Source organism: Conger conger, chromosome 6 (genome assembly GCF_963514075.1).
Source record: "Conger conger chromosome 6, fConCon1.1, whole genome shotgun sequence".
Taxonomy (NCBI): Eukaryota; Metazoa; Chordata; class Actinopteri; order Anguilliformes; family Congridae; genus Conger; species Conger conger.
Window position 1 is genome coordinate 44,933,220 of NC_083765.1, and position 15,480 is coordinate 44,948,699.

A 15,480-nucleotide genomic window follows, 5' to 3' on the forward strand; every position below is an offset into this window, starting at 1 on the left:
TGAAGATCAATCTGAACCTGTATCCAGGGAACCAGGCTGCACTGGGGCAACTGTGATGTCACAATTAAACGGCTTGGTTTCCCCTCTGTACATAAACTGTGGGGAAGAATAGCAGGGTGCACTCTCAGAAATGAAGTGGCAGTGGAGGTACATTTATATTCTTCAAGTATCAAATTTCCCAAAGTGCCCTGATAGTACAGTGCAAAGGAGTACGTTTCCCAAGCAAAAAAGGTACAAATTAATTACATATTGCTGGCGAGGGGTACAATTTTATGTGCATACTGCCATTTTTCACACCTTTATTTCTGAGTGTAGTTTCTGTCCTACATGCACACAAAACACCCTGCCCGGCTGCACACATTTCTCTGAACAACTCAATGACATCACACACCCACACACGCATGTGCAAACATACACACACCCTGCTATTTACAGCAAAGCAAGTGCACATCCCTGCTGAAAAAAACAGCTCACGCTAGGTTTTGACCAGTTCAGACCACCTCTATACTCAACACGGTTTGAGCAGCTCATGCTATGTTTTGAAACAGCTGGTAGCTGGTCATTTCAAGCTGGTCATAGCTGGATTTTACAGCTACATGTGAACAGCAGTTCAGAGACACTGGAAATATTCTGCATGTACGCAATTAAACGAGCGTAATCTTTAATATCGCACGATAGGCAGCCCAGTTAACGTCAGTATTACTGACGTGGGGGTGAGGGTGGGTGCACACCCTCGAGGGGCCTGGCAGGGGGGTTTGGTTGGGGGGCATTCGTGGGAGCTAAGCGCCCTGCGACACGTTAGCCACGTTCTGCGCCGTGTCCAGATGGCGGTGACGGAGTGCGCCATCTGCCAGGGCGGGGCAGGGCGATCGCACGGCTTACCGCCGTAGCCCCACACCACTGACACGCTGATCTAGAGACCTACCAGGTCACAGGAACTCGGTCTGTGTGTCACGGCAAAGAGGATTATGGGTCTCTGCGCCCTGGCGACGGGCTGGGAAACCCCAATCCACCATCATCTCTCCGGCACCCTCAGCCCTGATCCACCCCCGGACATTTCTGGACACCGTTCTTTGGCAGAAGAATTATTATTTTTCATGCTTATTTATTTTCTGTATCATGGATACGGTCCAGAATGCAATTAATTGAAATTATTAAAACAAACATGAACTCTGGAACATAAACAAGCTGTGCTGTGCAGTGTGGTTTTTTTTTTAAAGCGCTCCAACCGCAAACAGCCTCAGAGCTGGGGTTCACGGACGCCCAGAGACCCCCATGTGACCCCGGGGGGGGGCGAAATAAACACGGACCTATCGGCTTTCCTGACCTCTCGACCCTGGTCCTCATTACACGCAGGACATCCTGTGAGCTGAGGCAGGGATGACCCGTGTTTTCGGGGGGGGGGGGGGGGGGGACTGTAGCAGGGTAAAAGAAGGACCCGGCAGCGGGGACATGGTCTATGGACTCCTGAGCGCTTCCGCCAAACGTGGGGGCGAGAGAGCCAGTGCTGTTTTTGGCAGGAGGAGAGAGAGAAACAGAGAGAGAGAGAGAGAGAGATTGTGAACCGGATCACAGCTGACGCGCTTCAACATCCGCCAAGGAATCCGACCGGGCCAAGTTCTTCAGGGTGCACGGAAGCCACGTGGACCCCATCCAAATACACACCCCCACCCCTCCTCCCTCCTCCCTCCGACCCCCTCACCCCTCTCCGCTCCTCTCACCCCCCCGGCACGCTGCCGAGAGGTAGAGGCTCATCCCTGAGAAAGTCCCGCTGGACTCGCTCCATCTCCATTCTCCCAGGCTGTGGGAAAGCTCACGCTCCGTGGTGCGGTGATCGTGGTGCGGCCTGCTGTAAAAGCGGAGCCTCCATGTCGAGCATTTAAGGCGCGGCGGGACAATGGCGGAAAAGCGCCGATGAAAGGGGCCTTTTGAGCGCGCTCAGTGCTCCCAAACTCCGGGGAGGTGAGATCTGCACCCCGCTCCGCTCCTCCTCGACAGCCCTGAACGGGGGGAGGATGCCAGGAACCCCCACTGTCACCAGAGATGGTCTCCCCCTCTGTCTCTCTGCACAGACATCTCCACACACCTGAAAGACTCAATCCCTGATTTGCCTCCAGAAAGCGAGAGGTCAAAGGTCAGTCATGTTGTGGTATTGCATCTGCAGCTGGCACAATCCAGAGATGCTTTGATAAGAGAGATGCCAACAGGAGCAGATGGATGAAAGCATTTTGGAGAGCTAGCGTAGCATTTTACGACATCTGTAACACTTTCTTTGAGTGTTGTGGCTAATGCTAGCACCCGACCAGAAAACTGTCTCTGCACAGACGCACCCCTGAACAGTGTGAATGCTGTGTGGGCTTAGCAGGACCAATGATGTCATACACCAGAGGCACGCAAGGAGGGCTTCCTAATATTTTCATGTGATTTCGTACTATGTTTCTTAGTAAGCTAATGATTGACAACTGGAGACTGTTCTTGTGCCCTTTAGAGAAATCTGTAGCTGTGGTCTAGTCTACGAGGGAAACAGTCTGGAAGTACACAGCCAATTATCTAATCGAGTCACCATAATTGGTGGAAACAGACACGGCATTGACATCAGCCCACCCCTGTTGTACACATTAACTACACAGGCTGGTTTAGCCCAATTTCCCAAAGGCAGTGGTTCCAAGCCCTGTTCCTGGAGACCGGCGACTGGAGTAGGTTTACATTGCAACTCTAATTTTGCCAAATCTGTTATTATCTTTATTAGCTGTTGAGTGAGGTGTGCTTTGTTAGGTTTGGAGTGAAAACCTACAGGATGGTAGATCTCCAGTAATAGGGCTGGGCAGCCATGCTCTAGCTGTCGAATGAGGTGTGCTTCGTTAGAGTTGGAGTGGAAATCTACAGAATGGTAGATCTCCAGGAACAAAGTTGGGCAGCCCTGCAAGCTTCTGCATGATTTTACAATGCCATGGGGTGCATGTAAGGGTAACAGTAAGAATATCTTGCATATCCCCTATGCATTTTATTCCTCTTCTTCTTATTTAGGATTACAGGATAGTGGCAAAGGAGATGTTACCCGGGTGATGAGTCAGCCCGGCAGCCTCTGATTGGTTGAGAGGACCGAGCAATAGCAGCATTAGTCAGCTACGCCACTGCATGTCACAACAACGCTAATCTCTCCCCCCCCCCCCCCCCTCCCACGCGCAAGCGCCGTTATCAGCTGTGAGACCTGTGACCCCCCCACTCTGACAGCCCCCCCCCTCGCTGTCAGGACAAGGTGTGTGGCCCCTAAACACACACTGGCTGAGGAGCCACAGCCCCGCCCTTCAGACGCTGAACTGCAGGATCTGAGGACAGCCGTGTAGCTGGAACAGTTCAGACCGGGACGAGAGTTCACACAGTCGCACAGAGAGCACTGAACCCCAGGACCAAGCTCCTCTCTGAAGCAGGCTGCGAGATCTCCAATGTGATAGGCACACAAATAAGAGCTCTTTCTCTGTCTCTCTCTCCTGCTCTTTCTCTCCATCCCTCTCTCGCTCTGCCTCTCTCTTCATATCTCTCACTCTTCTCCAACACGCCACCCTTACCATTGTACTCTCCCATTCTCTCCGTCAAAATAAGACCCTCTCAGTTCAGCTTGAATATCCTGCAAATTTGGCAAATATTGCAAAAGAATAACAAACAAGCATTATTCAATACAAAAACAAGAACAAGTACAATAATCAAAGATTGCAATTAAATGTTATATAGTTAATATATACATAATCTATGATAATTCTCAGTTGGGTCCTTTGAGGAGAGCTGCAGGCCCATGTTAAAGTATTAGCAGCTCTTCTGCATTCGACATGGAAACCAATCTGTTAGTATTTTTTGAAAATCTCCTGAAATACATAATTCTTTAATATATATAAAATGATATCTTAATGTTTTTTTCTCTCCCCAACACTCTCACAGGAGTTCTCTCACTCTCTCTTTCCTTCCAGTGGCATCTCAACAACCCCGCATCCATCTCCTTCTAACTGTCTCTTTTGCTCTCCCCCTCTCTCCCTCCCTCTCTCTCTCCCCCTCTCTCCCCCTCTCTCCCCTCCCTCTCTCTCCCCCTCTCTCCAGTCCAGCTCGATCAGCTGAGATGCTCTTGTGTTTTGGGAATGAAGTGCAGAGAGAACAGCACTGTTGTTTTTAATTAAGACGACCACAATGGTCATCCTCTTCTCTCACTGCCCCCCCCCCCCCCCCCAAACACACACCACCCTCTCTCCCTCCTCCCCCACCACCACCCTCTGTCCCTCCTCCCCCCGCCTCTCTCTCTCTCAGGACACTTCCTGGTGTCAGAGACCTTCTTTGTGCGGGGCCCAGCAGCACAAGGGCCCCAGTGTAAAGTGGGAAGAGCCCAGCAATGGGCCCTCGTTCCCCGGGCCAAGTCTGGCCCTAATGGGCTGGGGGGGGGAGGAGAGGGCCCATCGGGACAGGCCAGGTGGCTCCTGCCTCCCACACCCCCACACCCTGCACCCAATTTCATGGTCAGGGGGAGGGGGGTGGGGACGGGGGGTCAAGGCTGATGCCGAGGGCAGGGGCAGTCCTAAGGGAGGCGGGGTAAAGGCACAAGCCGCTTGCCTGCCACCTGTTCACTGAACACATTCCCGTGTCCAACTTAAACATGCACTCTCACAAATAAAGGTACCAAAAGTTCTTAAATAGGCACAAATGTTTGAATGACTGTCACTGGGGAGGTACCCCTACAGGTACATAAAATTGTACTCCTAACCAGTTAATTAATTTGCAAAATAAAAATTTTTTATTAAAAAAATATATATTTTGCAAATTAATTAACTGGTTAGGGGTACATTACTGTACTTTCAGGGAACATTTGGAAGAAATGTACATCCACTGTTACTTTATTACTGAATATACACTAGATCCCAAACACAGCTGCCTAATTTCTGAATTTACACAAGATAGACCTTAACCTAGGCAAGAGCCCAGAATCTCCTGCTATTTCTCACAAATGCAAAAGACTGCAAATACAAGTCCCACGATCCTCGAGGAACAAAACTGAACCCCCGACTGTCACTTTATTTCTGAGCCCTCCTGAGGGAATGCCCATCAGCGAGGCGGTGTGGAGGGGAGGGGGCTCTCTCTCTGACCTCTGACCTACAGGAACAGGTGACAGGAAATGAGCCCCTGCAGAGTAGCCTTGGCCAGTCGCTGGTTCACACATGGCTTTCCTGGCAATACTTGACCCGTCAATGGCAATAAATAAATCCACACAATGGAAATCATTAAAGAAAGAGAGGGGTGGAGAAAGAGACTCATGGACAGAGTGTGAGAGTGAAGAGGTAAATGGGGAGACGCAGAGATCCCACCACCCTTTGTTTGTGCTTTCTTTCCTAGTTGTTTTCTCCTTTTTTGTCCATTTCATTTTCAGTTTTTTTTCCCGTTCAGCGATCGGAGCCACAATCTTGTTGACTTATCCCGTCTGAAGCTCTCACACATCCACACACTCCTGACTTCAGCACTCTTTAAAAAACGAAATTACGCTTCAAAGAAGATTCTGGAGACCGCAAAGCTACCTATGGGGACAGCTCCCTGCACTCTCCCTCTCATTGAATTTCCAACGGTCCTGCCAAACCCATTTCGTACCTGTCCCCCTCGAGGACCAAAAGGCCGGCTCAGGGGCCCAGGAACGGTCCACACACAAGCGCTGATTCTGAGGGAGTATTAAAGTTGTAAACTCAGTGGAAGAGCCGACGAGAGATTTACCGTCCGCTCTGAAAACGAAGAACGGCACTTCAGACTTTATCGCCTGCGTTCACTGAGCGAACGTTTAGACTCCACTGGACCTACACGCCAAACGCCCCCGTCTGCAATGCTAACTTATGTCCTCCCAGCACTTTGTTTTTATTTGGCACGGAATGTTTATCTGGCAGCCGTAGCCTTATTTTATTTTATTCGAGACGTCTCGTAGTGTTCGGGCCGTGTGTATACCATAATATTGATGCGAATCTTGCCGCAGGCCACAGCTGGTCGCCATTAAGCAACGCTCAGAGAGTCGTTCCCCCAGCCGTTCCCACCTATCCAGGACGCAATGCATCATGGGCCACGTACGGTCCTCCTGACGCGGGGAGCCGGGTCACAACGCTCCGGCCCGGACCGGAGCTAATTAATATCCTTTAATTAACATTCCTCCCGGCTAATTAAGCGCCCCTCTCCCAGGGGAGGGGGTGGAATTAGATTGGCCCCATGATGGACGCCACCGTTCTCCAGAACGGGGCGGGTGTTTGTTTTGTTTTGGTGACTTCATTAAATGAAAGCTGTGACCAGCCCCTTGGGGACGCTTCAGGTTGCCAGTCTTACAATAAACTCCCCAGAGGAGGGGATGGGGAGGGTCAGTGGAAGACCGGAGTCAGCAGTCCAGCCTAAACAGGTTCGAGTGGGGGTGGTGAGGAGGTGGGGGGGGGGGGCTTCTCGCTCCCATCACGTCAGTTCCTGTCCCATGTGGGTAAGGAGGACATGCAGACGGAACAGGCGGCTCCACAACAGAAAAAATTAAACCTCTTCCCCTCGTTTTCCGAACGCAGGTTTATCTCTGTGAGCTTGAGGGCCTAACCTCGAGTGCTGTCTCTCGCCCTTGAGCCGGGCGGACAGAATGTTCTCTCTCTCCCTACTTACCCCCCCACCCCCCAAACCTCCCCCCACAGCCTTGAGAAACGATTACGCAACACCCCGTCTACGAGAACCCTGCCAGCTGGGCAGCTCATATGACCTTTTAAAGAAATTACCCACAGTCCTCCTCTTCGCACCTCCTCGGTCATGTTTATGTTTCATTGGGAGGACACGTGACTCTGACGTTAGTGGCGTACAGCAGAAGCCTCATAAACGCTTGGTCTCTGCTATGACTAATAATAGCACTGGGTCACAACGGGGGCGCATTTCTCACTGCTTATAGGCAGGATGTCGCATTTCTACTAAAACAGGAAAGAATTATGCTTCTTCCTGGCCTGGAAGGCTTGTTCTGTCCCCCCCTCTGTTCACCAGTGGGCCCCAGAACCGGAGCAGGGACCACTGCTACTGAGCTATCCCCGCCTCGGAACATCTGTCCCATGTCAAGTCCTGTGTTAGGACAGAACTGCAACAACCCCAAATCCAGGTCTTTCTAGAATTTATCTGTCCACTGAATGCTTAGGTTGTTCAGTCTATGTGTACATGCACGTGTGTCCCTGTCAGACCTGGGTCAAATACGTAATTGTCTTGAATTCAAATACATTTCTATGTGATTTATCTTCCCTGGTGCAGTTAATTGAATGAATTTGTTATCAAGCTGACGCTTTTATCCAAAGCGATTTACAGTTGGTTAGACTAAGCAGGAGTCAATCCCCCCTGGAGCAATGTGTGGTTAAGGGCCTTGCTCAAGGCCCAATAGCTGTGCGGATCTCATCGTGGCTACACCGTGAACCACCAACCTTCTGGGTCTCAGACATGTACCACCAGGCTACGGGCCACCCCAGTCAACCAAGAAGACCAGAAGGCGTGGGATGCTGAGAGTAGTTCATAGGCTCAAATACAATCAGACAAGCTCAGTACAGAATAGAAAAGTATTTGAATCCAAAACAATTTCATATTCGAACCTGGTCTGGTCCATGCGTGTGCGTTTTGTGACCGTTCACAATCGTGGAACTGCGTGTGCATGCACAAGCCTCCACAGCTCATCCAGTCTTGAGCCTCAGGGCGAATCGGAGCCCTGAACACAATTCGCAGAAACAGCCGACTCATTCCGGGACGTTCTCTTTCCACCCAAACACTTTCCGGCTCGTTGCACTCTGACTGCAGAGGCCCCGGCTGACCCAGCAGCTGGAGCTGAAGCCCCCCTCCCAGGCAGGGGTGCTGGGGGAGGCAGGCTGGCCATCTTCAGAGGCCCAGGAGCTCCAGTGCAGCCAGCCAGGGTCAGGCACCGCTGGACCAGAGGATACGCAACACATGGGAAGAGCTCATTGGCCGTTTACAGGCCCGTGTGAATAACACCTTCCGCTCCCAGCACACCGGAGGAAGTGAAGCTCCAGCACATCTGGACACCACACACACTCTGCACACACACACACACACACACACACACACACACACACACATACACAATCTGCGTGCGCGCACACACACTCAACACACTTACAGACAGACACACAGCACAGTGTGTGTGCGTAGTGTGGAGCTACTACACACCCCACACACACACACACACACACACACAGACATACACACACACGCCACACACACACACATGCCACACACACACACACACTCACACACACACACACACACACACACACACACACCACACACACACGCACACGCACACACACACACGCGCACATGCCACACACACACTCACACACATACACACACCACACACACACACATACACACACACGCCACACAAGCCACGCACACACACACACACACGCACACACACACACACACACACCACACACACCACACACACACAGCTCCTCAGCACTGCCTGTTACTGCAGCTGTGACAATTTGCCAGTCATTTTGGGTGGGCAACTGGGGAAGCCATTTTAATAAGACCAGTGTGAAGGTCCAAGAAAGGACAGATTGTTCACCAAAGACTCCAAAATAGCCAAAGGGCTTCTCCGGTTTTTTATCTGCAGAGTGAATGAGGTTTTCACATACAGAAAAAGAAGAAGAATAAAATCCAGACAGTGTAGACTGAGAACACGACCCATGGCAGCTCCAACGGAATCTGTAAGCCTTCAGTAATGAGTCCTCTGGTGAATCGCTTCTCCTTGGTACTCATTATCCCGGTCTCAATCAGTGTCCCAACACGTGATGGGCAGTATATTGAATTTTCCTTTCCAGAGATTATGGAATAAAAACTTTGGCAACTGAAGTGGTCCCCTCTCTCCGAGCCCGGCACGAGGGCAGACTTAAGTAGCTAACAGACTGGATTTTAAGGCATGCAGGTCTCCAGCACCAAGGTGGAGGTCTGGCCGTTTGTAGGCCGAAGCAGGGGGCTGGAGTTTCAGCTGGAGCCCATTAGAGAGATGCCTATGTTGGGATGGGCATAATGGGGGGTGGAGAGCAGAAGAAGCCTTTGATGTTATTAATGGCAGGAAGTTGCTGCCCTCTCCAACCGTAACTCAAGGTGAGGATAAAGGGTTTGGGGTTTGTTGGTTTATTTGCTTCTGTTTCTTTATTTGGCTGCACCCCACACACCCCCGCCCCATCTTTGCCCAAAAAAAACACTACTTGATTGTAGGTGGTGGGTGGGTGTGAGAAAGAGGGGGAGAAAGGAGGAGAGTCTTGTCACACAATGGTTAAGGTCTGACTGACACCCTTCAACTAGGCCATATCATACCTTCCACACCAATGTGTGATATTCTCAACACAAAATGGCAGCTTTGGATTGGTCTGAATTGGTTTGTGTTGGTTGAATTGGTTTGATTTGAGTAGTGTTGGTTGAACTGGTCCAATTGGGTTGTGTTGGTTAAATTGGTCAGAATTGGGCTGTGTTTGTTAAATTGGTTTGAATTAGGTTGTGTTGGTTGAATTGATCCGAATTGGGTTGTGTTGGTTAAATTGGTCAGAATTCGGTTGTGTTGGTTGAATTGGTCTGAATTCGGTTGTGTTGATGGAATTTGGTTGTGTTGTTTTGTGTTGGCTGATTTGGGTTGAATTGGTCTGAATTGGGGTGTGTTCGTTCAACTGGTTTGTGTTGGACCTGCACGTTTATTAATCAGTCTGCATGGAAGCTCGATTATAGGGTAAGTTCACGTTCTGGGTTTTTAGTTCAGTGTGTTTTCATTTGGCACAGAATATTTTTGGAGCACTGAAGGATTTTAGATAATTAGAGAATTTTAAAAAACTGATAGTAATGTTTATAATCATGAATAAAACCAATAAAATTACTCTGTATAACCTCTAGAAGCATAAAAACCGAAAAAATAGCAACATCGAATAGCCGTACAAGCTGCTCCAGAGTTACTTGAGGTGAATTCTCTTGCTTAAGACCAGAAAACCCCCAGATGCCCGATGCCAGCCATTTTAAAGCCAGCTGGTTGTGGCTCGTCTATAAGTGAATAAAATGTCCTTTATTGCACATAAAAAAGTGTCTGGGCCAATTGAACACATACACTAAAACTGAAGTAATATAACTCCAAAAGAAAACGCCCAGAAAGGGAACAATCCCTTTACAAACATCAGGCAAATATGAGAGAAGGATTCTGTTCCGGTCGGTGTCATTTCATACACACGTCTCTGATTCCCCGCTTGCCTTTATTGGTTACAGCCAGAGGCCAATTTCTAATTTATAGACATTTTCAAAATAAAGTTAATTGTAATAAAGTTGATAACGATGAAATCACGCATAATTAGAATCCGTGTGCTCTTGAGCTATGAGAGATCGGCTGGAAATGCACCTGAAGCCCATCATTTGAAGAAATCACATCTTTAATGTGTGCTAATTTACCGCGGCGATCCGACTCGAGAATTACACAGATAGCAATTACGGAAACAGTTACGACACACCATTTCTGCCCACAGTTTTCTCAAAATGGCTCTTGGGATAGCACAATAAAAACAAAACAACAACAAAAAAACCAAGGCCCTTTTCGCTGCCAATTTACGGACAGCGTGTTGCGAAGTTAGGAATTGCTATCGATCGCCCCACTGTGTTACCACTCATACTCACCTTCAGTGGCCTGAAGTGACAACACTCTCTGGAGACCAGACCTCCAAAAATTCTAAATAACATTGTTGCTCTTGGGTAGGGGCGATTTCACGTTCACGCTTTTGCTGATGTACTCTTTGGACGAGTGAGAGGCCAGGGTTCAAATCCCACCTCAGACCTTCTAACCACTAACTCACAGCACCTGCAGAATTTTAGAACAGCAGACATCCCCTCTGCACACAGGTGTTCCCCAATCCCCAATTCCCTGAACCCCAGCCAGCCTAACCCCAGCCCCTCCCCTTTCATTCCCTCCTTGCTGATGCCCCAACCCCCCCCCCCCCACTCCCTTCACCCGCGGGATATGTTAGAATGCTGGAACCCGGAGCAGCTGCAGGTCTGTAGACCGCTGGCTGGGTCCTGCACTTCACAGCATCCACATCCATCACATGACACACAGTCACATGACCAGCTCTCTGCCCACCCGGACGCTCGGAACGGCACAACATCTCATAAACTCAAATAAACACACACACGCACGGCTGGGCTTAGACACGCTACACTGTGCTCTCTCACACACACGCGCATACGGGGCTACTGATTGCTTGCACACGCCACACACCACTCACACACATGCACACATGTCACGCATACACAAAAGCGCTTGCACACATTACATGCGCACACATACACACCACACATACACACACGCACACACGCACGCACACAGGAACCCTCATGCATATAAAATTTGTTTAGGCAGATTGCATGCACACACACAGAGGTCTCCCACACACACTTACACACACACACACACACACACTGTATTCACAGTGCATGTGTATATGCGAGCCATATGCGAGCCACTGAAAGGCTCACACAGAGATGGGGACAGGCCCTTCCCAGCACACAGCCTGTGGGGAAACTCTTACAGTAGGTTGCATCAGTGAGATAAGCAGGGCTCTCCATCCCCTTTCATCTCTGCTCACAATGGCCTGGGACTGACCAGAGAGGAGAGGGCTGTTCCGCTAAGACCTGCACTGTAACGCAACGCACCGTTTACGCACCAGTGTGTTTACCCCCCCGGGGGAGAGAGGTACAGCAGGCAGCCCTCCCACCCGTACCCTGCCCGAGCCTGAGAACCATAGCCCCTCCTCTTCGATATAAAATCCTACATTTACAAAAACTGCAAAAACAGCAGCGACCATGTTACATCGGTGAGAACAGACAAAATGGGGGACACAGTACCCTCACAACACTGCTCTCTCCAACAACTCTCTCTCTCTCTCTCTCTCTCTCTCTCCCTCTCTCTGACAATTTCTCTCATTCTGATAATCTCTCTGTCTCGGTTTCTCTCCCTTCTGACAATCTCTCTCTCTCTCTCTCTCTGTCCCTGTCTGTTTGGCTCCATTGTAAGAGCTCTAAATCAGATTGGCAAAAAAATGTCACAAACCATTTGCTAATATCCGCTTGCAATAACAAGGATGTCTAGCTGATTATTTGTACAGCCTTAAATGAAAACACAAATCTCCTTGTAAACACAAATTCTCTCTTTAAACGCTGTGTACTGCCAGCAGCCCAGAAGCCCTTCTTCAAGGACCAAAACAATGACTTTGGAGCTTCACATTATCACAGTGTAAAACAAGATCTAAACCTTCAGTCTAAATGACATCTTATCGAGTCTGATTTACCTCCATACAATCCACAAACAACTACATCACACAAGCTGAACCAAACCAAATAAGCAAGCAACATTTCTCATAGGAGCTTAACAGCGTATTATCCCTCAGCAAATATTGGTATCCCCAGTTCCTTATCACAGATCACATTTTAATATTTTACCCATTCATTTAGATATTTACGAAAGAAATCCAGGAATAACACCGAGCTGAACCAAATGCAAGATTCAAGCCTTCAGAGTCCTGGACACAAGCCCCAGTCACTACACCTGTCTGTCACACTTTTACACTTCAAAACCCTCAAGAGGTCTTTGTCTTAATTCTCAAATAAAATCAGCTCTTATCAGACCTGGGTCAAACATGCAATAGTTTTGGATTCTGATTCTCTTCTCTGCTCAATTGATCTTGCCTGGTGCAACTGAGCCAACCAAGAGGACGAGAAGGTAGAATTTCAACTTTTTGAGAGTATTTCATAGCTTCCAATACACCAGATAAGCTCAGCAAAGCATAGAAAATCATTCAAATCCAAAATGATGGCCCTCATCAGACATCAGTTATTGGGATTGTGTAGAAAGGTCTCGGCTGGGTGTGAATCCAGCGAGATTCACTGCTAATACATCAGCAGGTACTGCTGTGAAATGCTCACAGTCTCCTCCTGCTCTGGCACCCAAGGACCCTGCAAGGGTTTCCTCTCTGAGGGATTAGAGAGCTTTCAACAGGAGCTGCACCCCCACAATCCCACAATCCCCTGCTGCCACACCACACCCGCAAAACACTTCCTCCTTACCTCTGGTGTTGGTCGCCATGTCCGCCACCTTCTGGAAGGCATCCAGGAAGGCCACGGCCGCCAAAACTGTAGCCCTGAGGGAGTGAGGGAGGGAGCGAGAGAGGGAGGGGGAGAGAGGGAGAGAGAGGGAGGGAGAGGGAGGAAGAGAGAGAGGGAGGGAGAGGGAGAGGGAGGGGGAGAGAGGGAGAGAGACTGTTTAAACTTGACCTTATATAACTCATCCAAACCACATCAGGGTCTGTGGCTCTGCTGTCACACACTCTGGAGGGACGTGCTTCAAACTAAACAGCTAAACAACAACAAGCTTCTGATACACAGTGTGTATGCCTTTCCCCACTGGAGATAATCAATTGCACACTGAGCTGGAGTGTTTTCTAAAGCTCTCTACACTACAAAAGAAGTCTGTCTTTACAAGTGTTTAGTCTTAAGTATTAAAAAAAAAAAAGTAGAAAATATGAGCTTGTTTTAAGTTACTGTTTGCTTGACTTACCCCATCTTGAAATGAGACAAACTGTCTCACCCCATTGGCAATATTTCTTGCTTATTTAGCAAATAAGTAATAGAACTAAGATGTTAAGTCTAAATATGAGATTTATGTTTTGGCTTTGACAGTGAGTACTGGAGCTCACTGCCTCCCCCCCTCCTCCCTGCGGGTGTGGGTGTGTGTGTGTGTGTGTGTGTGTGTGTGTGTGTGAGTGACTCACCGGAGCTGGGAGTGGAGCTTGGTGGCCTTGGCACTGAAGTCCTCCCACACCGGGTATGAGCACTAGAGCAGGGAAAGGGACCAGGTTAGAGACAGAGGTGTGAGTGTGTGTGTGTGTGCACAGAAAACTGCTCCATCACAAAACATCCTGTATAACAAGGCACCCGCATTCACATTCTGAAAACCCACTGGAAAGTAATAATTAAGTAAAATATAGATGCACAAACACACTGACAAATACACACACACCCAAGCCCACACACATACACACACACACACACCCAAGCACGCACACACACACACACACACACACACAGTAAGCATAACCCACTAACAGATGAACCCTGCCATAAAGGACAGCAGGGTAACATAAGATGTAGGGTTTCTAAGGCAACCCCACACACGTGTATGATGACATCGTCGTACATGGCTGGCACAAACATACAGTACGTCCCCAGGTCAGGGCTCAGCGTAAGCGTATAAGGACACGAGCGGTCTCTCAGGAACTCCGCGCGCACACACACGTATGTTTCATCATAGCCAGGTTTGGAGCATTGCAGTGTGTGAGAGAGACGTCCCCGAAAAGGCAGAGGGAACGAGCCTCACACGCCCGGCCCAAAAGACACCGCCATGACCTTGAGCTACTCACACCCGAAACGGCCAGCACGGGGGGAGGAAATGTAACTCTTTATATCAGCTCACCTTTACTGTAAAATAGTACATCATTTTATATCAGCTCATCTTTACTGTAAAATAGTACATCATTTTATATCAGCCCATCTTTACTGTAAAATAGTACATCATTTTATATCAGCCCATCTTTACTGTAAAATAGTACATCATTTTATATCAGCTCATCTCTACTGTAAGATAGTACATCATTTTATATCAGCTCATCTTTACTGTAAGATAGTACATCATTTTATATCAGCTCATCTTTACTGTAAACTAGTACATCTTTACTGCAAAATAATACATAATTTAATGTTATTTTATCCAAATGTAAAACAGCACATAATTGTATGTTATTTTATCTCAATGTAAAATAGTACATTATTTAATATTATTTTATTTCAAATGTAAAATAGTATATAATTTCATATCAGCTCATCGTTACTGTAAAATAGTACATCATTTTATGTTATTTTATCTCAATGTAAAATAGCACATTACATTACATTCATTTATCTCCAATGTAAAATAAACTAATGTAAAATTGTCTTGAATTTATTTGCATTATAACAGAACATAACTATAAATTTGTTTATTTGTAAACGAGCACATTACTTTCTCTCTCCCTCATCATATCTCATTCCCCACTGTAAATTGGGGAAGCGGTGATGCTGCATGACCTCTAATTGAAATGTACTGTACACACGCACCTTCATGAGAACAAAGCAAAGAGTGAGAGAGAGAGGGGGGAGAGAGGGAGAGAGGGAGAGAGCAGGGGAGAAAGAAAGAGGCAGAGAGAGAGAGGGGGAGAGAAACAGAGAGAGGGAGAGAGCAGGGGAGAAAGAGAGGGAGAGAAAGAAAGGGGGAGAGAGGGAGGGGGAGAGGGAGAAAGGGAGAGAGAGAGGGGGAGAGATGGAGTGGGAGATGGAGGGCAGAGTGAGGGAGAGAGAGATGAAGGGGGGGAGAGAGAGGGAGAG

General features: G+C 48.4%; 1 protein-coding gene across 1 annotated transcript in view; it reads right to left on the reverse strand.

The window, feature by feature from the left end:
* Positions 1 to 15,480, reverse strand: part of LOC133130984 (protein MTSS 2-like) — a 78,940-nt gene that overhangs the window by 50,736 nt on the left and 12,724 nt on the right. The window contains exons 2-3 of the mRNA XM_061246015.1: positions 13,833 to 13,894; positions 13,129 to 13,202 (exon numbers count right to left, since the gene is read on the reverse strand). Of these exons, the coding sequence (XP_061101999.1) occupies positions 13,129 to 13,202; positions 13,833 to 13,894 (136 nt within the window). The remainder of the gene's footprint in view (positions 1 to 13,128; positions 13,203 to 13,832; positions 13,895 to 15,480) is intronic.